This window comes from Carassius carassius, chromosome 25 (genome assembly GCF_963082965.1).
Source record: "Carassius carassius chromosome 25, fCarCar2.1, whole genome shotgun sequence".
Classification (NCBI taxonomy): domain Eukaryota; kingdom Metazoa; phylum Chordata; class Actinopteri; order Cypriniformes; family Cyprinidae; genus Carassius; species Carassius carassius.
In genome coordinates this window covers 25,473,359-25,499,506 of record NC_081779.1, presented here as the reverse complement: position 1 = coordinate 25,499,506, position 26,148 = coordinate 25,473,359, and the positions used below count along the sequence as shown (strand labels likewise).

Sequence of the window (26,148 nt, the reverse complement as noted above, 5' to 3'; positions counted from 1 at the left end):
CTCCGCCAGAAACCCAAATCTCTCTCCTGGACTCCTACCGCCACTGAAGCCTTCCAAGCCCTCAAGCAAGCCTTCACGACTGCCCCACTCCTAGTACATCCGGACCCCGATCGACCGTTTGTGGTGGAAGTGGACGCCTCGACCACCGGAGTGGGAGCGGTCCTTTCCCAGCAGCAGGTGACTCCCAGTCGCCTCCATCCATGTGCCTTCTTCTCCAGGAAACTCAACCCGGCGGAGGTAAACTATGACATCGGGAATCGGGAATTGCTAGCCATCAAACTTGCCCTGGAGGAATGGAGACATTGGCTAGAGGGAGCCAAACACCCGTTTCAAGTTCTCACTGACCACAAGAACCTGGAATACCTTAGAGCAGCCAAGAGACTCAACCCCAGACAGGCCCGCTGGGCTTTATTCTTCACCCGCTTCCAATTTACCATCTCTTACCGCCCAGGGGTAAAGAACGTGAAGGCCGATGCTCTGTCCAGATGTTACGCTCCCGAGGAAAAATCAGAAAATCCAGAACCCATCCTCCAGGACGATATCATTTTCGCTCCTATCACCTGGTCAGCTGAGACTCTTCCTCCTGCCGAACCTCCTAATGACACCCCGCCGGGTTGCCCACCAGGACACTTGTACATCCCCAGGACACGGCGCACTCCACTTATCCACTCCACACATACATCACTTGGCACTGGTCACCCTGGGGTCAATGAAACCCTCTCGTTGCTACGGGAACGCTTCTGGTGGCCCAACATGGCCTCGGATGTCAGAAGGTACGTGAGTGGATGTACCAGCTGCGCCATGTCCAAGAGTCCTCGCCACCTACCATGTGGCAAACTCCTTCCTCTGCCCGTTCCTAATCGCCCGTGGTCACACCTAGGGGTGGACTTCATTACAGACCTTCCACACTCTGACAATAACACCTGTATATTGGTAATAGTGGATAGATTTTCTAAAGCTTTTTGTCTTCTTCCTCTGAAGGGCCAACCTACTGCCATGGAAACTGCAGAACTTATGTTCAACCATGTCTTCAGGTACTTCGGCATCCCAGAAGATATCGTGTCGGATCAAGCCCCCCAGTTCATCTCCCGAGTATGGAGAGCATTCCATTCCCTCCTAGGTGTGGCCATCAGCCTGTCCTCCGGTTATCACCCCCAGTCTAACGGGCAGACGGAGAGGAAGGTCCAGGAGATCGGACGCTTCCTCCGTACCTTCTGCCACGGCCACCAGAACTCCTGGAACCAATTCCTGGGGTGGGCCGAGTACGCACAAAACTCCCTCCGTCAACCCACCACTGGACTCACCCCCTTCCAGTGCATACTCGGCTACCAGCCACCTCTATTCCCCTGGTCAGGAGAGCCCTCGGATGTTCCCGCCATCGACTACTGGTTCCGGGAGAGCGAGAGGGTCTGGGACGCGGCTCGTCACCAGCTACAGCGGGCACTTCGCAGACGCAGGACGACAGCCGATCTTCGCTGGTCCGAGGCTCCCCAATACCAACCCGGTCAGAAGGTCTGGCTGTCCACCCGGGACATCCGCCTGTGTCTACCCTGCCACAAGCTCAGTCCCAGATTCATTGGCCCGTTCACCATCACCCAGCAGATAAATCCGGTCACATATAGACTCCAGCTCCCTCCTGAATACCGGATTCACCCCACATTCCATGTGTCACTCCTGAAACCTCACCATCCTTCTGTTTCTCCCTCCACAGAATCTGGCGAGACGGAAGCCCCCCCCCCCCCTCCTCTCCTCCTGGATGACGGTGCAGCCTACATTGTCAAGGACATCCTGGACTCCCGGCGGCGTGGTGGTCAGCTGGAATACCTCGTGGACTGGGAGGGATACGGTCCAGAGGAACGGGTCCCACGCAATGACATCTTGGATCCCAACTTACTGGATACCGTCCATTCCATTCACCCCAATCGACCAGCTCCCAGGGGAAGAGGACGCCCACCACGTCGTGGTCCCCGGCCCTCAGGAAGGGGCGGTGGGGAGGGGGGTACTGTTACAAACACGCCAGGTTCCACCTCCACACAATCACAGCGCACACCCTCACCTGAATACTAGATCACCACCACCTGTTCCTCATCACCCACTCATCAGCGCTGCACCATAAAAGCCACACACGCGCACTCAGTCTTCGTCCGGTCACGTTCGCGACAAGATCATTCCTGTATGCTTACTATTTGGACTAACTCGTCTTCTACTCTCTCTCCAAGGATTATCTCCGAAGGACCCAGTTTCCCGAAGTGCGTGTGTGTGGTTCAACGATCCCTCCAAGAAGTCACAGCCTTACCTGCATGGATCCAAACTCCCATTCACTCCTCACTACCTGCTCCTCTGCTTGTGTCTTTAAATAAACATCTTCATCTGTTACTCCTCAGCTTCCCGAGTGATCCGTAACAAAAAATTTATAACTTATTTATTTTCAAACATTAAGTAAGCTTTTATTTAGGTGGTTTGCCAGCTAAAACAAATAAAAAAGTGTGCTGCAGGTATGAACCATGGAATGAACCGTGAAATGTGCTGCAGAATGAGCTATGGCACTGTGTTCAATTATACATGTAAACAAACACCCAATCATGAGCTGGCGGCATGTAAATGAACACAGTGCCAAGTTTCCCTCTGAAATGGCAGTGCATTCATTTAAATAAATCACAGCTTTCATGATTTGAAAATCATGTCTCATCACAAAATTTATCACACAGCCCTACTCCTTGCTAGGTTCAAAGTACATTGAAATGGCTTGGACCCTTCCTTTAATATGTACGTGTTTTTTATTTGTTTATTTTTAGACATTCTGTATAAGAACTAAACTAATGTCTGTAGTGCAGAGTTTGGCTTCAACCCTAATCAAACTCACCTGAACAAGCTAATGTCTTCAAGATCACTAGAAATCTACACTCAGGTGTGTTTGATTAGGGCTAGTGCTGAACTCTGCAAGTAAGAGGCCCTCCAGTTGCCCATCCCTGTAGAGTGACCATATATCTTTTCTTTGACACATCCTGGTCTTCAAAAATGTTCAGGTTTTGGCTTTGTTTTCATACTTGCTGAGGGTAATAACCGGAAAATCGTTTGACAAATAGCATGCAAGCATAATACATAATCAAGCAACTAGAAAGACCTGGAGCGGATCCTAGAGATGTTCTATGCACGTTGTCTGTGATTTTGTATGATTTTCAAATACATGGACACGAATTAAGAATTTGTTCCTTCATATTAATTTACTCTCTCCACAGCTTACTAAAACAAGGCAATACATTAGTACAGCATGGCCACAATTTACTGTAATTTTTTAAATAATTGAACAAAATAATAAGTGGGAAACAAGTTCTTAATTAGTGGGAACTAATTACAATATACTTTTATATTGTACCCTACATTTAGAATTGTAAAGCAATTTCTTTTAGGGTTAAATGGATATTTACGACTAAAGAACATAACAGAAATAATACCTTCCAGCTAGCAGTGCAATGCCATTCTCCATGGTCCCCTTTGTCCCAGACCCAGTTTGTCCCAGACCCAGTTTAGAAAAGAAAAAAAGCCAGAAGGTTTGTCATTACAAAAATTGAACAATCAGGAGCAAGAACTTCAGAACCACAAGACACCAAGAATTAATTCTTCAAGACTCAAAACACTATAAATAGCTGAATATCACACAGCACGATGCTTGAAGGCTGCCTGAAGTGTGAACTGCAGCTGGACGTGATTCACAAACTAATGCACAGCAACCACAGACCGAGAAAGTCAAAGAAACATTGTGAATCAGATCTTTCTGATCTGCTGCAATGCTCTTCGCCACGAACATCTTGCAGTAAAACTACTTCTTGATACCGACAAGAAAACATCTAATACAGTTCAGTTAATGATAACTTCAACAGAAATGCTGGACTCCACTAGGGTTGTGGGTTTGAGTCTCGGGCTGGCAATAGCACGACTGAGGTGCCCTTGAGCAAGGCACCGAACCCCAACAGCTACCCGGGGACAGCAGCATAAATGGCTGCCCACTGCTCTGGGTGTGTGTTCACAGTGTGTGTCCGTGTTCACTGCTGTCTGTGTGCTCTTTGGATGGGTTAAATGCAGAGCATGAATTCTCAAGACACCTTTATTTATATAGCACTTTAAACAAAAAGATTGTCAAAGCAACTGAATAACATTAATTAGTTAATTTTGTAAAATGAGAGGCAGTTCATCACTGAATTCAGTGATGTAATCTCGGTTCAGCTTAAATAGTGTCTGTGCATTTATTTGCAATCAAGTCAACGATATCGCTGTAGATGAAGTGACCCCAACTAAGCAAGCCAGAGGCGACAGCGGCAAGGAACCCAAACTCCATCGGTGACAGAATGGAGAAAAAAACCTTGGGAGAAACCAGGCTCAGTTGGGGGGCCAGTTCTCCTCTGACCAGACGAAACCAGTAGTTCAATTCCTCGCTGCAGCAAAGTCAGATTGGCAGAAGAATCATCTGTTTCCTCTGGTCTTGTCCTGGTGGTCATTTAAGAGTCAAACAATAAATCCGCCGCCTGACACTTTTTTTAAAATAGATTATAACCTGCAACACAACTCAAAACATTGTGGATGCATTCACATCTACTTTGTATTGTCGGAAACTTCACTAAACGTTCTCCTGTCCACAACATTCAGTGACTCTAACTGAACTAATTATATTACAAATTCATGGAAACTGATACTTCCATGTACTTAAACTCAGAACAAAATAAAGTGTCCTCTTCAGTTAATAACTCGTCACTAAATAGAGTTACATCTGTTAAACAACTGTTAAACTTTCCCACTTTTTTTCTATCGTTGGGACCTACAAGATGCAGACTATAACTGAAGGTGAAAAATATAGCAGCTAAACTTTGGAGGCTGTAATAAAGGCAAATATTAATGGGTTACTGTGTGTAGTCTTTGAGGTAATGAGGTCTAATGACTCTTTCAGGTTTTGCTGTAGTAACCACAAGATTATCTATACTAGATTTTAAGCCTGTCATTTTGATCCTGAATTCCTCAGTTGGCTGTTTAATCTGTAATTATTTTAGTCCTGTGGCCCTGTTGTTCCTGAAGTGTCGCTGATACCTCCTTAAAATGTTCCCTGAATTTACCTGGACGGCATAAGATCTGTAGTCCACGTTTCACAACTGTGCCTTTTCTGTCTTTGCTTGTTTCATCTCTGATGGCCTGCATTCTTTCTTCTGCTATATGAACGTGCTGGACCATGTTTATGCTCTCAATCTCCATTTCTACTAAACATATTCAGGTAAATATGAACGGCTCAGTGTGTCGGCTAGTAACATGTCCTTCACTGGGATGTACTTGACGTCGATGTCATACCTTTGCAGTTTAAGTGACATTCTTTGCAGGTGTTTTGGGTGTTCAGCAGTGGTTTCTCTAGCAGATTTACATGCACTCTAAATCATAAACATCTTACATTTTCTAAACATTTAACATCTTATAACAAACGTCTTTGAGACATATTGCAGATGTGCAAAAACTCTAAAAAAAAAATACATCTTTTAGATGTAAATGCAGACATTATTAAACAGATGTGATGTAGGCCTGATCAGCATACATGCTCTCAGGTTAATGAACTATCCAAAACACAAATTATTATACACAAATCATACTCAAAATGTAACATTGTGTGCAATATAACAGGTAAAACAAAATGACAGTTTTCAAAACTGAAGCATCCAATACAGTTGTATCTATTCACATTGTGCACATGTGCTGAATCTGTTGATGTGTTTGTGCGAGTGAAAAATCATCATGTAGCCTACACATCAAAGCAACATAAAAGTCAGTGCATGAAGTTCGTATGGATAACAAACAGTGTGGCAAAAATCATCCCATTATTTTCTTTTGTATTGAGAAAGTAAAAAAAAAAGTAGTAGAAAACGACTCATATCACTCATTTAAAGGAGCTGACTCATCTGCGAACGACTCACCACTAATTTCATTGTTCAAACACAAGAAGCAAGAGTCCTTGAACATACAAAAATCACTTTGAACAGCAAAAAAGAAAAACAATTCATCACAGGGTGAAGAAAATGGATATACGCTTCACTTAATTGTGGTTACATCACCAATTTTGTTCAAGGGGTGGCTAAACTTCCCGACAGGCTCAAATCATGCCTCACACTCCATCCCAGGAAAGTGGCAAAATCTGTAACTAAAGCTGGTTTGCTCCACCATTAAACAGAAGCAGCGATTTCAGTAAAGAAACATGGCAGCGGTGTGTAATGAGTGTTGTTGCAGTACGGACTGTGTGGACTGACTGTAGACTGATTAATGACTGCCTTGGATGGTCACTGCAGTCCAAAAGTTAAACGAGACAGTCGAAAGGTACCGTTTTTTGCTGCAATGCTCCTAGGAAAAGAACAGGTGAAGTTTCAGGTAGATTTTGGAGCTAGCTTTAATATAATACCTGTCAACATGTTAAACCCAGCAACACAAGCTGAAAAGACTGAGAAAGTGGTGGTGATGTACAATAATTTTTAGTCCAAAGGCTTTTAATTTTGTTCTTTGTTTTGAAATTTGTTCTGAAATTTTAAATAGGCCTTGCTTATTTAAATTGTCCTTTGAAGTTTTTATGAAATTGTATTTCCCTGCAGCATTTACAAGTGGGATGTAGAGTACTATTGTATTTATATTCCCCCTAAATAACGAAGTACTCCGACACACATCTCCACAATCCAAAAATCCAATTCCAAATCAAAAGATCTGTACTGCCTGTTGGTTAGAAATTCGACGGAGGAGTTCAAGATAAACTCAGAAAGGTCCGGATGCTCTTGATGCTGGATGGGATTAATGTTCAGCATCAGATAATATGTCAATGAGGAAAATATTTACCTTGAGACTTGTTTGTAGATGATTAATGCATCACCACATAAAATGGCATCGCTTTAATAAACAAATTCTGAATATAATCAACATAACAAGTGAGAAGTTGCAAGCTTTGTTGCTAAGCAGAATATATATATAGATTTTGGTGGCATCTCTAACACCTTTTCATTGCAAAGTGAGAGAAACATGACCTTTGCTCTAATTTCACATTACACACTTTGCTGCTCAAGAATAACACATTAAGCAGGAGCAAATGACACCCACTCTCCTCTCGCCTCGATTTTGTGAAACTAACAAGATTTCAGTTGCTCCTATATTCTGTTTTTATTAATAAACGGCGCTGAGGCTTTTGCAAGTTCAAAACGTCAGCCTCGCCTGTCAAAGTTTCCAACTCAAGATAAAGTCCCCCAAGTACAATCATCTCTTTTACCATTTTCATTCATCTTTTATTTATTCTCTTTAGGTGTCTAAATAATCTGATCATCCTTTTTCCTTAAGAGACTATCTAATCTTGGATGTGTTCTGTTCTTTCTTCTTTTCCTCTTGCTCTTCTTCGTAGCTTTCCTTTCTTCTTTGTTGTGCTTCCTATGTAAACCTTGCAAAATTAATTCACTCATGTCCATTTTTAGATCACCTGGTTCCTTTTCCATGATTCCTCTTAATAGGGATTGATTAGGAGAGTGCATCTTATTTATTGGATCTATTTTCTAGTTTTATAAAACAGTACTATTAGCCTAGTTCTGTAAGGTCAATAACATCCATTCAATCCATTATCCAAACCATTATACAAAAGTTTTTTTTTTTTTTTTTTTTTTTTTAAAGCCGTAATTTAAAAGCTGTTTATTTTAGCTCTTAATTTAAATATATCCAAGGATGCACGACATATTAAAATGTACTTTGTAATTAGTTATTTAACCCCTGTGCAGTCTTCGGTGATTTCTGACCGGAGAATTTAACATTTTGAATTTTTTTTATCGTATCTTCGCTAGAATGGTACGAACACACTTGTGTGTGAACACACACACACAAAATTGATGGCATGATTCAAAAAAGCTATAAGTGGTCGTAAAAAAAATATTCAAACTCATGGTCTTCGGTCAAAAACAACTGAACATAGAAATAAATGGGAAATGGAAAAAAAATCGAAAATGCAGAAATTTTTTATGTGTATAATCAACAAATCCCACATGATGCAGAAAAAAAGCACAGAAACTAAGGAGAGAAATTCTTAAAACATCTAGTGCAAACTCAACACACTTGCACACACATACTGTACACACCTATGAACTGGTGTGACTGTAATATTGCAATTATCTAAAATAAAATCAATAATTTGACTATTGTGCAGTAAAAAAAGTGGACACATCCTCTGACACTCTCACAGACACACACAGAATTATACATAATGAATTGGTATGGCTATAACCATATGAGTCAGAAGACTGAAATAAAAGGTTAAAACCAGATCAGACCTAGAAGGATTAAGCTCTGATAAAGCATTCCTGTTCATTTCTGCTACATTTTTATAGACTTTTTATGCTTTGTGTACCAAAGTGCTGTCTGTGTTCAGGCTTGAATGTAGCAATAAAAATGCAAAAAAAAAAAAAAAAAACTACACGCCTTTGAGAATGCCTTAATGTACATTTAAATCCACATCCTAATAAAAGTAAACAATTATGTATAAAAACAATGAGAATTCACAAGCCTCTCTATACACTCCTATACAGGAATCTAGTGGTTACACTATGAAATTACAAGTTTTTCTTTTTTTTTTTTTTGCTCTCACGTGGAGGTGCTACTCTGCCTTCAAAAATTGGATTTTAAAGGCCTAGTCTCTTTTTTAATCTGAAATAATGCATTCATTCCCATAACACTCTATGTACTTGCTACATCATTAGAAGAATGCCATCTACGCTAATATTAGTCTGTTTCTCTCTTATTCTGAGGTCACCGTAGCCACCAGATCTAGTCTGTATCCAGATCAGAGGGTCACTGCAGTCACCCGGATCCAGTACGTATCCAGACCAGATGCTGGATCAGCTCCTAGAAAGGACCTCTACATCCCTGAAAGACAGCGGAGACCAGGACAACTAGAGCCCCAGATACAGATCCCCTGTAAAGACCTTGTCTCAGAGGAGCACCAGGACAAGACCATAGGAAACAGATGATTCTTCTGCACAATCTGACTTTGCTGCAGCCTGGAATTGAACTACTGGTTTCGTCTGGTCAGAGGAGAACTGGCCCCCCAACTGAGCCTGGTTTCTCCCAAGGTTTTTTTCTCCATTCTGTCACCGATGGAGTTTCGGTTCCTTGCCGCTGTCGCCTCTGGCTTGCTTAGTTGGGGTCACTTCATCTACAGCGATATCGTTGACTTGATTGCAAATAAATGCACAGACACTATTTAACTGAACAGAGATGACATCACTGAATTCAATGATGAACTGCCTTTAACTGTCATTTTGCATTATTGACACCGTTTTCCTAATGAATGTTTTTCAGTTGCTTTGACGCAATGTATTTAGTTTAAAGTGCTATATAAATAAAGGTGACTTGACTTGAACAATTTTTTTTTTTTAATTTGAATTATTATTAAAAAAAATGTATTTTCAATGGGGAAAAAAATTATAATTATTGCATAAATATTAATTAGTAACATGAAATGTTCTCAAAATACAAAAGAAAAAAATATTATTGAACAAATAATATATATGATTGATTTTACTGAAGAACAAAAAAGTTACAGTTCAGGTGTCCGGTCACTTTTGACCGTGAAGACCATGAGTGACTCTAAAATGAGCAGCACACAAGGGTTAGGCTGGACCCATTACTGTGCTCTCTTTGCATGGCGTAAGTAAAAACTTGCTCAACTCACTGTGCTCTCCCCTATAACTGTTGCTTTCAAAAAGATGAAAAGAGCTTTATAACCTTTGTAGATTTACCCAAGGGTATATCGAAGTCAGTGTCATTATGCTTAAGAGCCTGTTTAGTTATCTTGTCCACACCCTTGTTACCCTCCACACCAACATGAGCCGGCTACCATAAAAATATTACTGAAGTTTCAATGGCAAATTCTGTATAAACATTGTAATATTTCTATTAATATATCTTGTCTGGAATCCAATTTTCCACTGAACTAGTAAGGACTGAAAATGAATCTGAGCAGATTATAAAACAGCACATGGTTTAATTTCTTCCACTTGCTGTAAGGCTATCAAATAGCCTCCATCTCTGTCATATATACAGATAGATCATTAGTGATCCTTTTAGCATCTTTATACTTAAAAAGAAGGATATACATAGCTGAAACTGTGCGTCCAGTTACTGGGTCTTTAACCATCTGTAAATATTTTTACAAAGTTACAAAGTGCTTTACAATAAAAAGATACAGCAGTAAAGTAAAAATGATCATCAAAATACTATCAAATATTCAATCATACCAGATTTAAATAAGCATATATGTTTTGATATATTATGTATTATATGTTAATCTTCAATCTTAAATCTAAATCTATTTTTCTTGGCATGTTCTATTTCCTTTCAAATCTATTAGAGCCCTAAAAAAAATAAAAGAAATATATCAACTCTATACCCCATCCATTTAAAATATTCACAAATTTTCCACTGATGTTGATCATAAAAAGTGAGGTATACCTATATATAATGTATCGAACAAGTCCATCTGTCACATTTTTTCACAAGCAATTCACTGCAACATTTCTCTTCCTCATAGAGTAGTCTACATAAAATGCATGGACAGTTCAAGGTTTTGTTTGTTGAAGTTCAGTGTAGTGCAGCATTATGCTCACTACTTATCTGTATTTCTTTAGGAGACTGCCATCTGGTGGAGATTTGTATTATGATTGAGAGGGCAAGTTTAATTCACTTCACAGACACACCTGTTTGCTCATGTCTCTAACACAGAACCAGGAAATTACACCAACTCTCCACTTCAAGGAAAATGAAACTGAAGTGCCTGTCAGCTGTGTTGCGTCTCTGTGTGTGCATGCAGTGAAATGGCTGAAGCCACATTTTCTCAGGATAAATTCAGCTGTCCAGTGTGTCTGGATCTATTGAAGGATCCAGTGACTATTGCCTGTGGACACAGTTACTGTATGAGCTGCATTACAGACTGCTGGGATCAAGAGGATCAGAAGAGAGCCTATAGCTGCCCGCAATGCAGACAGACCTTCAGTCCAAGACCTGCTTTAAATAAAAGCACCATGCTGGCAGAAGTGGTGGAGCAACTGAAGAAGACTGAACTCCAAACTGCTTTTCCTGCTGGACCTGGAGATGTGGAGTGTGACGTCTGTACTGGGAGAAAACACAAAGCCATCAAGTCCTGTCTGGTGTGTCTGAACTCTTTCTGTCAAAATCACCTTGAACAACATGAGAATCTCTTTAAAGGAAAGAGACATGATTTAATGGATGCCACTGGACGACTTCAGGAGATGATCTGCCGTAAACATGAGAAACTGCTGGAAATTTACTGCCGTACTGACCAGAGCTGTATATGTCTGCTCTGTATGGTGGATGAACACAGAAATCATGAGACGGTATCAACTGCAGCAGAGAGGACCGAGAAACAGGTACAGACTGAGAGACACTGACAACATTGCCCAGGTCTCTGAAATGAAAACACAAAGTCACTGATGAGTCACTCAGAAACATTTTGTACTTTCAGCTTCACTCATATTTCCGTGATGTACTGTTCTTTTGTCCTATACAGAGACAATTAGATGAGACATGGAGAGAATTCCAGCAGCAAATCCAGGAGCGAGAGAAGAGGCTTCGGGAGCTGAAAGAGGCTGTGGAGACTCACAAGGTGAGTTTTGAGAAGGAGCAGCAGCACTGGCTCCAGATTCTTCTTCAGTTGGTTATTGAGGGTGGTTTTTAGCAGACTGTATCAGCAGAAGTAAGAGCTGATTGTAATGTGTGTCCTACAGCGCTCTGCACAGACAGCAGTGGAGAGCAGTGAGAAGATCTTTACTGGACTCATCCGCTCCATTGAGAAGAGACGCTCTGAGGTCACACAGATGATCAGAGATCGAGAAAAGACTGTAGAGAGTCGAGCTGAAGGACTCATGGAGCGGCTGGAGCAGGAGATTGATGTTCTGAGGAAGAGAAACGATGAGCTGAAGCAGCTTTCAGACACACGTGATCACATCCATTTCCTTCAGGTAGCACCAGGGCTCAATTTTTTTTGCCATTTTTTATGCCATCCTCCCGCATTCCTTTTGTTAAAAAAAGACAAAAAGCATCCCCTCTGTAAAAACATTATTCCCCCTTTGCATCTCCTTTAGATTAATTATGTTCCGTTTTATGTAAAACTTATGCAAATGAAATATTAAAATTCTCTACGAATGATAATTTAGCATCCCTTAAAAAAACAGCAAAGTGCCCTTAACCCACTAAACTGTGTCGTCTGTTCTACATAGATAATAGATAATAGTTCTACACACACTTGTGTTTTCATGCCCACTTAAACAGGAAATATATCTCGTAAGTTGACACGTGGTCAAGTGCAAAGACCTTATATCTGGGTATTTGGACAAGATCAGTCACTTGCTTCATTTGTAAATGAAACAGCCGTTTTGAACAAATCAATTGAATGAATGATGAGTAACTGACTAAGACAGGGACTTGCTTCCCCCTACTGGTTGTTTTAATGTCATTTATTTATCCATTGACAGGCCTGTACCAGCACAAAAACACAGTCACCAAAATATTGTTTAGTTATCGTAATCAACAAAAATCACCAAAGATATCGAATTTTTTTGTCAGAATCGCTCACCACTAATGGCGCAGTACTACCGATGTAATGAGGTCACAGGTATGTGTTTCTTGAGTAATTTAACTCAACCAAGCATAATCAAGGACCAGAACTATAAAGAGTTATTTTTATTTGAAAGAAATCTGTTGAAAATGATTAGACTATAAACCTTTCAATACCCCAGAAGGCATTATGTAGGTCATTTGGCAACCTACATTGTGAGGAGCAAATGCCCCCACAAAGACAGTAAAACTTTCCATTTTTGACATTGTGGGGCCATTTCGTAAGGCCCCACAAAGAAAACAGCTTATATTTATATATAAATGTGAAAATGTGAAAGCTGACCATATCCTTGAGAGACCGTCTGTGTTCGCGTTGGCCGTCCCCGCTCGGTGTTGTACGGTGAAGTGGAAGTCCTGGAGCGCGGGGAACCATCGAGTCACCCTGGCATTGGTATCCTTCGCTCGGGCCATCCACTGTAGAGGGGCATGGTCTGTAATCAGGATGAAGTGGTGGCTGAGGAGGTAGTAGCGGAGCTCCAGGACTGCACACTTGACGGCCAGTGCCTCCTTCTCGACGGTCGCATACCGTCGCTCCGCTGAGGTCAGCTTCCGGCTGATATAGATGACCGGGTGTGCCTCACCGTCGAGGACCTGGGAGAGGACGGCTCCCAACCCGGTATCGGATGCATCCTTCTGCAACAGGAAGGGGCGATTGAAGTCGAGGGCCCTGAGCATGGGCTCGGAGGTGAGGGCGGCCTTCACGCGCTGGAACACGCTCTCCGTTTCCGGGGTCCACGGGACCTTCACTGGCTGCCCCTTCCTGGTCAGGTCTGTCAGGGGAGAGGCTGAGGAGGAGAAGTTAGGAATAAAACAGCGGTAGTAACCCGCCAACCCCAAGAAGGCCCGTACCTGCGTTTTGGTGGTGGGCCGCTGCACGGAGAGGATCGCCGCCACCTTCTTCTCCTGGGGTCGAATGAGGCCGCGGCTCACTTGGTAGCCGAGGTACTTGGCTTTGGTGAGTGCCAGGTGACACTTACAGGGGTTGGCGGTCAGCCCAGCCCGGGGGAGTTCCGACAGCACCTTCTGCAGCAGCTCCAGGTGGTCCTCCCAAGGATGTCCATAAGCAGCTGGAAGGTGGCGGGAGCCCCATGCAGGCCGAAGGGTAGGACCCGGTATTGCCAGTGGCCACTAGGGGTCGAGAACGCCGTCTTCGGCTTGGCCTGCTCCGTTAGGGGGACCTGCCAGTAGCCCTTGGTGAGGTCACTCAACATCTCCCATACCTCCTTCTCAATGGCATGGCGCCGAGCCTCTCGAACTCGATAGGGCCGCTGCCGGATGATCACTCCGGGTGCTGTGCTGATATCGTGTTTGAGATATAACCCGGATAACCCGGTGGACCTCTGGGGTACCTCCCGGATGCAGAAGAGGAGATAGGGCAGCATCTTGTCCCAGTCACGCCTGTCCTCAGCAGCCACCCGCCGCAGCATTTGCTTCAGGGTCTGGTTGAACCATTCGACCAGGCCATCCGTTTGCGGGTGGTATACAGTGGTGCGGAGCTGTTTTATTTGGAGGAGCTTGCAGATGTCAGCCATCACCCGGAACATGAAGGGGGTGCCCTGGTCAGTCAGTATCTGGGATGGTAGGCCGACCCGACTACTCAACAGGAAGAGCTCCTGGACGATGGCTTTCGCGGTGGCTTTGCGGAGTGGGATGGCCTCAGGGTAGCGGATGGCATAGTCCAGGATGACCAGGATGTGTTCGTGTCCCCGAGCGGACTTTGGCAGCGGCCCCACTAAGTCCATTCCGATCTCAAAGGGCACCTCAATGATGTGCAGCGGAATTAGCGGGCTGGGGGGAGGGGTACATGGAGACGTCCGCTGGCAGGTGGGATAGGCCTGACAGAAACGTTTCACCTCGTCCTCCAGGCCCGGCCAATGAAAACGGTCACGTATGCGTTGGATGGTGTTTTGGGCCCCCAGGTGGCCGGCCATGGGATGGGCATGTGCCAGTTCCAGCACCGCTCCTGTTTTGGTCCGTGGAACCACCAATAAAGTTTTCTCCTCCCCCTCCGCTGGGAAGCACAGTACAGCAGGCCGTTTTTGACCACGAAGTGAAGTGTTGGGTGGGGTGCCGGTTGGAGGTCCTTCCCCTCGGCGACCCTCACTTGGGCCCAGCAGTGTTTGAGGCGGTCATCCTCGTGCTGCTCTCGGGCAAAGGCCCCAGCCCCCGTTACCTGCTGGAAGATGTCATAATAGAGGTTAGGGTTATGATGTGCAGACTCACCTTCTCTGGGACTGTCCGAGGCCAGTAGCATGGGACGCCGTCGGGGCTTCGTTGTCGTCCGGTGTGGGGGGGCGGTTCAAGGTGGGGCTGACAGGCTGGCTCGCGGAGGCAAAGAGGCGGTCGAACCCCGACCAATCCCTGCCGAGGAGGACCGGTACAGGCAGATCCTTGATGATCCTGACTTCCACCGGCCAGACGCCAGGGGGCGCCGTGATGGTGATGCGCCGTGCCGGTACTTCTCGAGTATCTCCGTGGACACAGGTGATGGGCAGTCTGGCTTTGGGTTCTGGCCGTGGAGGAAGGACAGTTGGCTGGACAAGGGTGACGGCGCTGCCTGAATCGAGGAGGGCGAGGACCAGCCGGCTATTTATCTTCACTTCCGCCTGTGGGGCCCGCTTTGGGGTTTCGGCGTGGACGGCACAGCCTGCCAGCCAAGCACGTCCAGGGGAGCCAGCCAAGCACGGGGCTCCGCTCGGGAGTAAGCATGAAGTACGCCCGTTGCGCTTCTCCCGTCAGCAACACCGCCACGATCCCAGCCCACTCGTCCCTGGGCCACGCCTCCCAGATGGCGATCGCCTCGAACGTCTGAAGGAATGTCTCGACGTCATCATGTGCCATAATTTTTGGGATGAGTTGGGTAGCCTGGGCTCGGGGGTCAGGCAGCGGAGTTCGCGGGGCGGCCGCCATGCGGAGGGCGGCGAGCTCTAGTTCCGTTTCCCCTTGTCGGGAGGCCATGTGCTCCTTAATCTGTTATTGGCGGATGCTCACCTCGGTGAGGTGCTTTAACAGATCCTCCATCGTTGGGGGAGGAGCGCCACCTGGGGAAACAGGAAGGGGACGTGAGAAACAAGCCCGGGAAAAAAAACTTTGTCAATAAACCAAGTGAACGGTGACAGTGACAGTGGGATCCTGGTCAGTGACCTCTTCACTGTAATGCCCGCATTCTCCACCAGTGTGACGGGGTGATGAAGCAAACAACACGAGGACCAAGGTAAGTTCCCCGAAGGGTGGATTTTATTGAGGTGGTGTAGGGAAAAATAGCCAACGTGAGGGGTTTCCAGTGCTCAGTGCTCAGCCTTCTCTTCCTCCTTTGGTGCGCAGTGCTGTGTGGGTCCGTGAGGTCCGTGTCCTTAGCGGGCTGGCGGTCACACACTGCTGTCTGGAGGGGAAACACAGAGAATTGTTAGCTGAGTCTTTTGGAGACATCGCTCACCTCTGTGTTCGACGACGCTGCTTATAAAGCCCGTTTCTGATGGGCTGCAGGTGTGACCGCTCAGCCCATAATGAGCAGGTGCAGGTGTGTCTGCTCTGTTTCCAGCGCGACGCTGATGAGAGATGTATGTATGTATTAATAATAATAATGATTACAATAATGTATTTAAAAATTTGACAAGTTTTGTAATCATTGTGTAAAGTTAGTAAAGTATCCCCTATGAAATTTTCATACAATTCGACCACAGGGTAGCATCATGACCTGTAGTCACTTCATTACAGAGAGCTTATTCTTATTTTAGTAAGCAGTAGTTCATTTCTTCTATCCCTGATTTATTCTCTGGTTGTTTGTCTTTGTGTCTGTGTAGAGTTTTCCATCTCTCTCTGACGCTCCTGGATGTCCGGATGTTCCCAGCATAACTTTCAGTTCCTATGATGATGTTGGACAATCAGTCTCTAAGCTGAGACAAAAATTTGAGTATTTTTGCAGACAGAAGATTGAAAAGATATCTGATAAGGGTAAGACTTTCGGGGGGGGGGGGGGGCTTAATGCTATTTTATCCATGCTATTTCATGCAGTTATTGACACTGTGCCAAATATACTCCTTCAGGGTTCGTATTAGTTTCTGAAAGGGTTTTTTTTTATTTTATTTTATTTTATTTTATTTTTTTTGAGCATGGCCCTGTATGACATCATAAAAGGCCAAATTCCTTGTATGGGCACTTCTCCCGGAAGAGCCTTTGCACTCGATTGGCTGAAACTATGTGTTATATCTCCTTTATAAAACATGCTGTATGCAGAGAATGGGAGATGAGACTCTGATTGGTTTATTGCACGCTATGCCCAAAACATATGGAAGCATATGGGTAGCAATATTCAATTTAGGATGTAATATGCAAAATGACAAGGCAATATGTAAAATGGCAATGCATTTCTGTATTAACATTTACATTTTCCAATACATTTGTGCAACGTTTGGTGCAAAATGAAAATTTAATTACATAATTTTCATTTGCCATTTTATACACTAGTTTTAATATCTAAAATTAAAACTAATTTTAACGCTTTATAAGTCGCAAAATTAAAATGAAAATGTATTACAGAAACGATTAGATATGTTTAACATGTTCAAACAAAAACTGTGGCAAAATTATCATTCAAATTTTATTTTTCTTAGTTGCATTTTCACTCACAGTCGAGACACTTACGCTTGCACTTTCATTCAATGAATGTAGCAGAATTCAATGTGCACACTGAAAATGCATTCCGAGCCGATCGCGTCTCCGCCTCCTCCCGCCATGTCAATCACTGCGTGGACAAGGCGGGGCTTGCAGAAGATCAAGAGACTCAATACTCAAGAGGATTCAAGTGAGAGAACATGGACAAGACAGTTTGTCCGTGTACGTTTTGATTATAAAAACGATTATGTTACAAATAGGTTTATGGCTTCAATATTTCATTCGCACTTGTGGGCAGCGCTGAAATGCTGCTTTCATCCGATTAGTCGAATCGCTCCGCCTTCAGCACGTCTTTTCATTTTCTCAGACAGGATAAGAGTCAGTGCGAGAGTGCAGGAGGCCAAGATGGCGGCGGTGTAGGTGGTAGCGTATCTTTGCTCTTCAGGGAAATAGAGGTGAAGTGGTGATATAACCTATTAATTGGACTGGTGATAATGTGAAAAAATACGTGGAAAAAGTTATGTGATTCTGATTTGACATCTTTATGCATTGGTAAAAGAGGCAAGAATAAAGTTAAACAAGATTGGCTTGACACCATGTCCTCCGACGCATCTGGCTCAATTGTTCAATTTGAGGATTCAGCATCAGCCTCGAGTAGTGCTCGATCTAAATTTAATAAAGATACCGAATCACAAAGCTTTGACGGATGTCCAAATTTCAACAATGAGGTTGTTTTCACATCCCTCCCGGACACTCCTCAGAATCCAGCTATAAAAAAAACTAAACGCACAGAATCTAACGTTAGTGGTAACGGAAATGAGAATGTCTTGGCGGCTATTCATGATCTTGATTCAAAATTAGACAAAACGTTCCAGAAGATTTCGGCGATTGAAACCACCACCGAGGCAACTTCCAAACAAGTCAAAAGTCTAACAGTGACGGTGCAACAGCTTATTTTGGATGGTCCTGAAAGCAAGTGTACAGGAGTGTAGACGTTACAGCTGGCGAAGGTTTCTAAAGTTGAACGGCGTTGCGGAAAAAGACAATGAGGATCTCGTTCATCCTCTGGGTCCGAATCGGACGGATGGAAAGATCAGATCGATCATAATTCTGTTCTCACAGATCTTTGGATCCTTCTATTCATCAAAGAATATTTAAAATAGTAAAAATATTTCACAATATTACTGCTTTTGCTGTATTCTGGATCAAATAAATGCAGGCTTGGTGAGCAGTAAAGACTTCTTTAAAAACATTAAAAATCTTACTGTTCTAAAACTGTTGACTGGTAGACTATATAGATTAAAGAAATTTTATATTGTAATGTTTTATATAATATTGAAATGGTTTATATATATATATATATATATATATATATATATATATATATATATATATATATATATATATATATATATATATATATATATATATAATTTCTGTCCCCCTCACTTCTGAATAAATTGCTACGACCCTGCACCTCTCCCTTTACATCCTGGTAGGTAAGTCTAATTAAAGTAGCTAATATTTTTGTTATTTTTTCTTATTCTTGTTCTTGTTATGGATAATTCGTTTAACTCCTTGTCAGTCATAACCTTAAATTTAAGAGGTTTGCGGCCAATCTGAAAAGAAAAGTAATACAAAAGAAAAGTGCAGCTGATCTTATCTTTCTTCAAGAAATTCATTCAGGGGAAACAGATGTTAAATTTAGAAAGTGAAAGTGAAGTGAAATTCAGCCAAGTATGGTGACCCATACTCAGAATTTGTGCTCTGCATTTAACCCATCCGAAATGCACACACACAGAGCAGTGAACACACACACACACTGTGAGCACACATCCGGAGCGGTGGGCAGCCATTTATGCTGCGGCGCCCGGGGAGCAGTTGGGGGTTCAATGCCTTGCTCAAGGGCACCTAAGTCGTGGTATTGAAGGTGGAGAGAGAACTGTACATGCACTCCCCCCACCCACAATTCCTGCCCGGGACTCGAACTCACAACCTTTCGATTGGGAGTCCGACTCTCTAACCATTAGGCCATGACTTCCCAAATTTTGGAGAATGCAATGGGGAAACTCAATTTTCTTTAGCCATGGCAGCAGCCACTCGGCTGGGACTGCTATAATATTACACAGATTTAAAGGGACTGTATTAGAAACTGTATGCTCTGATGAATGTAGATGGGTTTGTGCTGTAATAAAACAAGATAACGCCACCTTTATAGCTTGTTGTGTATATGGACACAACTCTCGTGCATACAATAGAGTAATGTTCTCTCATCTAGTGGACAAGCTTATAAAGAAATATAATAATGCTTATTTTATTTTGGGGGGAGATTTTAATGAATGTATGGACGATCACCTGTATAGATACCCCCCTAGACTTGATAGCAGGAGGAATAATGACCTAACTTCTTCCCTGTGCTCCGATCTCTCTCTTACTGATGCATGGCGGTTCTTTAATCCTTCTACATCTCTTAGGTCTAGGATTGATTTTTTTTCTAATTTCATCTTCTATCCTTAAAAATGTAAAAGATGCTTCTCACGTCACAGCCCCCTAATCAGATCATAAATTAGTTGCAATAAAATTAAGCGACATCAATGATAATTCAAGAATGAGGGGCTACTGGAAACTTAATAATAAATTGTTACAAGGCAAAACGTTTTATAATAGTATCATCAATCTTACTAAATAATTATTTACCGCATCAACCAGAGATTATAAAAAATTGGGAGTTCTTTAAATATAAAGCTAGATATATTGCAGTTAAAAGAAGCAAGGAACTTAAAGATATTAAACATAAAACTGATGCAGAGCTGGTTAATAGACTTAATGCATTACTGGCTAAAGATAAGATTACAGAAGAAGAAGATATGGAATTAAAAAAATTTAATCTGGAATTCGACAGAGCTTACTTAGAGTTGGCTAAAGGTGCATATATTAGATCTCGGGCAAAATGGCTTGAGGAGGGGGAGAAGAATTCTAGCTATTTTTTTGCCCTGGAAAAAAGAAACGGTCAGAAGAAGGCTCTTTCAGCACTTAACATCGGTGGAGTTACCCAAAAGAAATATCAGAATTGTTACCAATTTTTTTTGCAATCTTTACAACTCTAAATTTAACTATGACAGCTGTGAAAAATGTATTGATACAATTAAACACCACATTACAATTATTGATCATGAGTTTAGTCAAATTTGTGTCGCTGATTTGTCAATAGATGAAATTAATCAAGCTCTGCACTCAATGAAGTTTACCAGGTAAATCCCCTGGAATTGACGGGCTTTCAGTAGAATTCTATCTTCACTTTTGGGAGTTTATACATTTATTTCATATGTATAAGGAATGCATCAGTCAGGGAGAAATGACCTCTACAATGAAACAGGGAGTTATATCCAGTCATCTTTTAAACTTTTCTGATAAATTGACAAAAACTAAAAACGTCTTTAACATCTGGCTTCAGAGAGATCTTTCTTTATACGGTAGAGTCCTCTTATCTAAGGTGGAAGGGCTTTCTCGCTTTGTATACCCTGCTCTCTCTCTGTTTATCAATGATAAAGCTATAAGGGAAATTATCAAAATATTTCTGGATTTCATTTGGAAAATAGGCCTCACAAATTGAAAAGAGAAGTACTCTCTAATTCCAGAGGTGAAGGTGGCCTTGACTTTTTGGATTTTGCTGATACTATAAACACCTTTAAAGTAAACTGGCTGAAAAGGTGCCTTGTGAATCAGTGTCATTATCGATTTTCATTCCTAATAATATCTTTAACAAACTCGGTGGCCTGTCTTTCCTATTAAAGTGCAACTTTTTACCTTGCAAGTTACTCATTTCCTTATCTAAGTTTCACCAGCAATGCCTTCTCTCGTGGAAATTGTGTTTTGTCCATAGCTTTTCCCCCCACAAAGTTCTCCTTTGGAATAACGCAGATATAATCATTAGAAATAAATCTCTTTGGTTTAACAATAATTTTAATTGCATTCTATCTGTCTTTGATGATTCTGGTCATTTTCTTACCTATAAGCAATTCTTGAATCTCCATAACTTTCCAGTTCCACCAAAGGAATATAATACCTTGATAAAAGCTATCCCAGCTGGCTTAATTGAATTAATTAAAAATCACCTTAACTTCAGTAAAGGTAATAGTGTTTATCCGGCTTTACGCCTGGGCGAGATAGATTTTTTTAGATAGAAAATGCAACAATAGATATATTCGCACAATTTTTCAAATGAAGAGAAAGATTACTCCAAGGGGTAAATTCTATTGGGGATCCCTTGTAACAAACATAATTTGGAGAAAGGCCTGGCTTTTGCCTAGTAAATTTTGTGTATCCAACAAAGGAAATTCATTATAAAATCCTTCATAAAATCTATCCTGTTAACGTATCCATCTCTAAATATTCTGATATTGATGAGACCTGCTCTTTTTGTGGTTTTGTGGAGGAAGCTATCACCCATTTATTTTGTGAGTGTAATGTAACCAATAGATTTTTGGGCTGAATTAAGTGCTTTTGTTTTTGGCCCTAGAAATGTGACCCACACTTTCATTCTCAAAGAGATTATCTTTTATTATGAAAACCCAAAGCTGATGTCCCTTGAACATGTTGTTAATTTCCTTATCTTGTATGCAAAATTATTCATTCACAAGCAAAAATGGCTTAAGTCTCCTTTGAGTTTCCCTCTTTTTCTTGCTGACCTAGTATTGTTTGAATATTGTCCCATTGATAAATACAGTGCAAATAGTTCTGGATAAAAGTGAAGTGGAAATAAAAATCAATAATAGACTGAACAGTTTCATGATAATGTCTGTAACTTTTTACTTTTTATTACATTTATTACTTTCGTCTTTTAAGTCTAAGGCACTAGGTATGTGTGTGTGCCATTAATAATTAATTGTGAAAATTAATATAGTTACATTTATGAAATAAATTAGTAATATTAGTTTTATTACATACTAAATTGAATGATGTTTCTCTTTTTAGTCTTCTTTGTTGGGCTTGAGAAAGACAACATATATTTAAACATTATTATTATTTATTATAAGAGTAATTGACACCGACTAGAACTTTAATGTTTCACCAAATTCAGCTCAGATCTTCAGCCTCGTCTGACTCGTGTTGCTGTATAACTGGCCAGTCTTACCTTCCCAAAAAATCCTAGTGACTTTTGTTACCCAAGCAATGAAGGCCTTAACACTTAATGTCCACTAGAGGGGGCAACAGGATTTCTGTTTACAATAGTTTAAATTAAAAATAAATAGACGAATTTCATGTGTATTGCCATGAATATGCCATATCTGTGTACAAGAATAAACTTCACACTTCAAGCTGTACTACTGAGCTACTTAAATCTTCCCATTCTGGCTTTTTCAACCTACCTCCAAATTTACTTTAAGATATAGTTTATTCACACTGGTTTATGCATTTAATGTTTGTCCATCTGGAACTTTTATTTTTCATGAGCTGTATATTTTAAGATGTACTAGGTGTTGATAAATCACATGCAAAGAATGTAAAGAGCTTTGATTTTTTTTTTTACTATTATTTGTTATTGAATTCTAAATAGGAAATGAAATGATCAAAACGTACACGGACCAGAAGGCCTTAGGTTCTACTAGCGATTTGATTGGAGACCAACAGCCAATCACAATTGACCTTTAATTTTGCGATTGGATGATTTTGTGGCACACTTGTAACGCTGTTGTAAATTGAGCGAGCGTGTGTCAAGAGTTGAACGTGAACAGAGTTAAGAGGTTGAGAGAGAGAGAGAGAGAGAGAGAGAGAGAGAGAGAGAGAGAGACTTGACAGGAGCGCAGAGAATAAGTTTGTGAGAGAGCACCTGAGTAAACTGCATGAGAGGGGTTATTACTGCACATTAATATGGATAATAGCAAACAAAATATAGTTCTCTGTGCTCAAAACGTACAATTACTCGCTCAGGATTGAGGCACACATATAACGCCATACAGGTGGAGACGTGATCGGCTCGGAATGCATTTTCATTGAGCACATTGAATTTTGCTACATTCATTGCGGGACATTGAATGAAAATGCAAGCGTAAGTGTGTTGACTGTGAGTGTAAATGCAATTAAGAAAAATAACATTTGAATGATAATTTTGCCACAGTTTTTGCTTGAACATGTGACACATATTTAATAATTTCTGTAATACATCATTTTAAATTTGCAACTTATAAAGCATTAAAATTAGTATTAATTTTAGATATTAAAACTAGTGTATGAAATGACAAATGACAATTATGTAATTTAATTTTCATTTTCCACCAAATGTTGCACAAATGTATTGAAAAATGTAAATGTAAATACAGAAAAGCATTGCCATTTTACATATTACATTCCAAATTGAATATTGTTACCCATATGCTTCCATAAAAACACACCCATTACTCATTAAGAGAAAAGGGAAAACACTTTTAGACCATGCAATGGGGACAGACTATTTTTTTCCATCCTAAAGGGGTTAGTACACCCAAATATAAAAATTATGTAATTAATAACTCACCCTCATGTCGTTCCAAACCCGTGAGACCTCCGTTTATCTTCAGAACACAGTTTAAGATATTTTAGATTTAGTCCGAGAGCTCTCAATCCCTCCATTGAAGCTGTGTGTACGGTCTACTGTCCATGTACAGAAAGGTAAGAAAAACATCATCAAAGTAGTCCATGTGACATCAGAGGGTCAGTTAGAATATTATGAAGCATCGAAAATACATTTTTGTCCAAAAATAGCAAAAACTACGACTTTATTCAGCATTGTCTTCTCTTCCGTGTCTGTTGTGAGAGAGAGTTCAAAACAAAGCAGTTTGTGATATCTGGTTCGTGAACGAATCACTCGATGTAACCGGATCTTTTTAAACCAGTTCACCAAATCGAACTGAATCGTTTTAAACGGTTTGCGTCTCCAATACGCATTAATCCACAAATGACTTAAGCTGTTAACTTTTTTAACGTGGCTGACACTCCCTCTGAGTTCTTTTGCGCTCGACATAATGGCGTCATTGGTGATGACTGCCCTTAATTCAAGCCTTCGGTTTACCCGCGCTCATAACATTAGCTCAGAATCAGTTCAGTTCAGACGCTCTGTGTGTCGGTCTGCTTCACGCTGAATCACACATGCGCAGTATCATCAGCTCCTCGGTTCTCGAATAAGACGCGTCTGACAGAAACGGTTCTTGACTCGTGAATGAGTCAGTCTTTTGTTCATTATCTGGCTCGGCTCGGTGTCCATCTTCAGTTCTCTCTTCACAGCAGTTCAGTCCGTGTACTGTTTGAGTAAATGAATTACTCCGGGATATTGGTTTGTTTTAACTCAGAGGGAGTGTCAGCCACATTAAAAAAGTTAACAGCTTAAGTCATTTGTGGATTAATGCGTATTGGAGACGCGGACTGTTTCAAAAGATTCAGTTTGATTTGGTGAACTGGTTCAAGAAGATCCGGTTACATCGAATGATTCGTTCGCGAACCGGATATCACAAACTGCTTTGTTTTGAACTCTCTCTCACAACAGACACGGAAGAGAAGACAATGCTGAATAAAGTCCTAGTTTTTGCTATTTTTGGACCAAAATGTATTTTCGATGCTTCATAATATTCTAACTGACCCTCTGATGTCACATGGACTACTTTGATGATGTTTTTCTTACCTTTCTGGACATGGACAGTAGACCGTACACATAGCTTCAATGGAGGGACTGAGAGCTCTCGGACTAAATCTAAAATATCTTAAACTGTGTTCCCAAGATGAACAGAGGTCTTACGGATTTGGAACGACATGAGGGTGAGTTATTAATGAAATAATTTTAATATTTGGGTGAACTAACCCTTTAAGCAAAAAAAATAGCAAAAGTGTATTCGGACACACTCTAAGCGCAGTTGTGGCGTGGGCTTTAGACCTTGCTCTTAGACCATTAACATAGTGTCCAGAGACATGCAGAACATGCAGGATTCATATTTAAATAGTATTTTTGTTGCTTAATATTTAAAGATACTAGTCCGTATTATGAATTGATATAAGTGTAATGACCTACTTTTGACCTAAGTTCCGCGTTAAACAGTCAAATTTAATTGACTGTTTAACGCGGAACTTAGGTCAAAAGTAGGTCATTACACGTATATCAAATCATAATACGGACTAGTATTATGTATTAAATTTTTATAACTGGATTCCCTGATTCTGTCTGCATTTCATGTATTGTAGAAATAATAGGGCCCTAAGCATGCTTAAATTATTGCTGAATAATTTATTACTTAAATTATTATTACTGAATATATTTCAGTTGCAGCAGAGAGGCCTGAGACAGAAAATGCAGGATTGGATTTGAGAGAGAGACTGTATTTTCACAGAGCACAGACAAATCACAGCACAGCACAAATTTTTGCAAACATTTTTTAAGCAACACTTCTTAATGTATTTATTTTAAAGACACATTATTCTGTTTTTATGAAGTTTATGTTTAATGTGCTTTATAATGTTTAATAACATTTAATAACAATCATCATTGAATTACTATAAAGTCACTATGCTGTGCTACTATGTGTTTATATATAACTGCATATCATTTTATAATATAGTTATTTATATAATTGAAGCAGGAGAGAGAGAGATCCAGAGACCAAGGTTTCTGATAGAAAAGGTATGTAAAGGACTAATGTACTCTGGAAAATTAATTAACACACTATGAAATATTATGCAACAATTCAATGCTTTAAAATGTTTATTGAATTTATTGCAGCTTAGAGAGAGTCGGACTCGGCAACAAGAAGATTTTAAGAGAAAAAATATGTCGGATAAGAATAATTTTCTCTTCAGATAAATTGATGCACCATGAAAAGTGACATAAAATAC

The 26,148-nt window shown here is 41.2% G+C and overlaps 1 protein-coding gene across 1 annotated transcript; it reads left to right on the top strand.

Moving 5' to 3' along the window:
- The first annotated feature begins 10,799 nt into the window (after window positions 1-10,799).
- Window positions 10,800-25,695, top strand: LOC132104573 (E3 ubiquitin/ISG15 ligase TRIM25-like). The gene is made up of 5 exons (XM_059510139.1): window positions 10,800-11,432; window positions 11,573-11,668; window positions 11,790-12,023; window positions 16,482-16,632; window positions 25,586-25,695. Exons 1-5 carry the CDS (start codon window positions 10,860-10,862, stop codon window positions 25,693-25,695), a joined length of 1,164 nt encoding a protein of 387 aa, XP_059366122.1. The 5' UTR covers window positions 10,800-10,859.
- The last annotated feature ends 453 nt before the right edge of the window (window positions 25,696-26,148 follow it).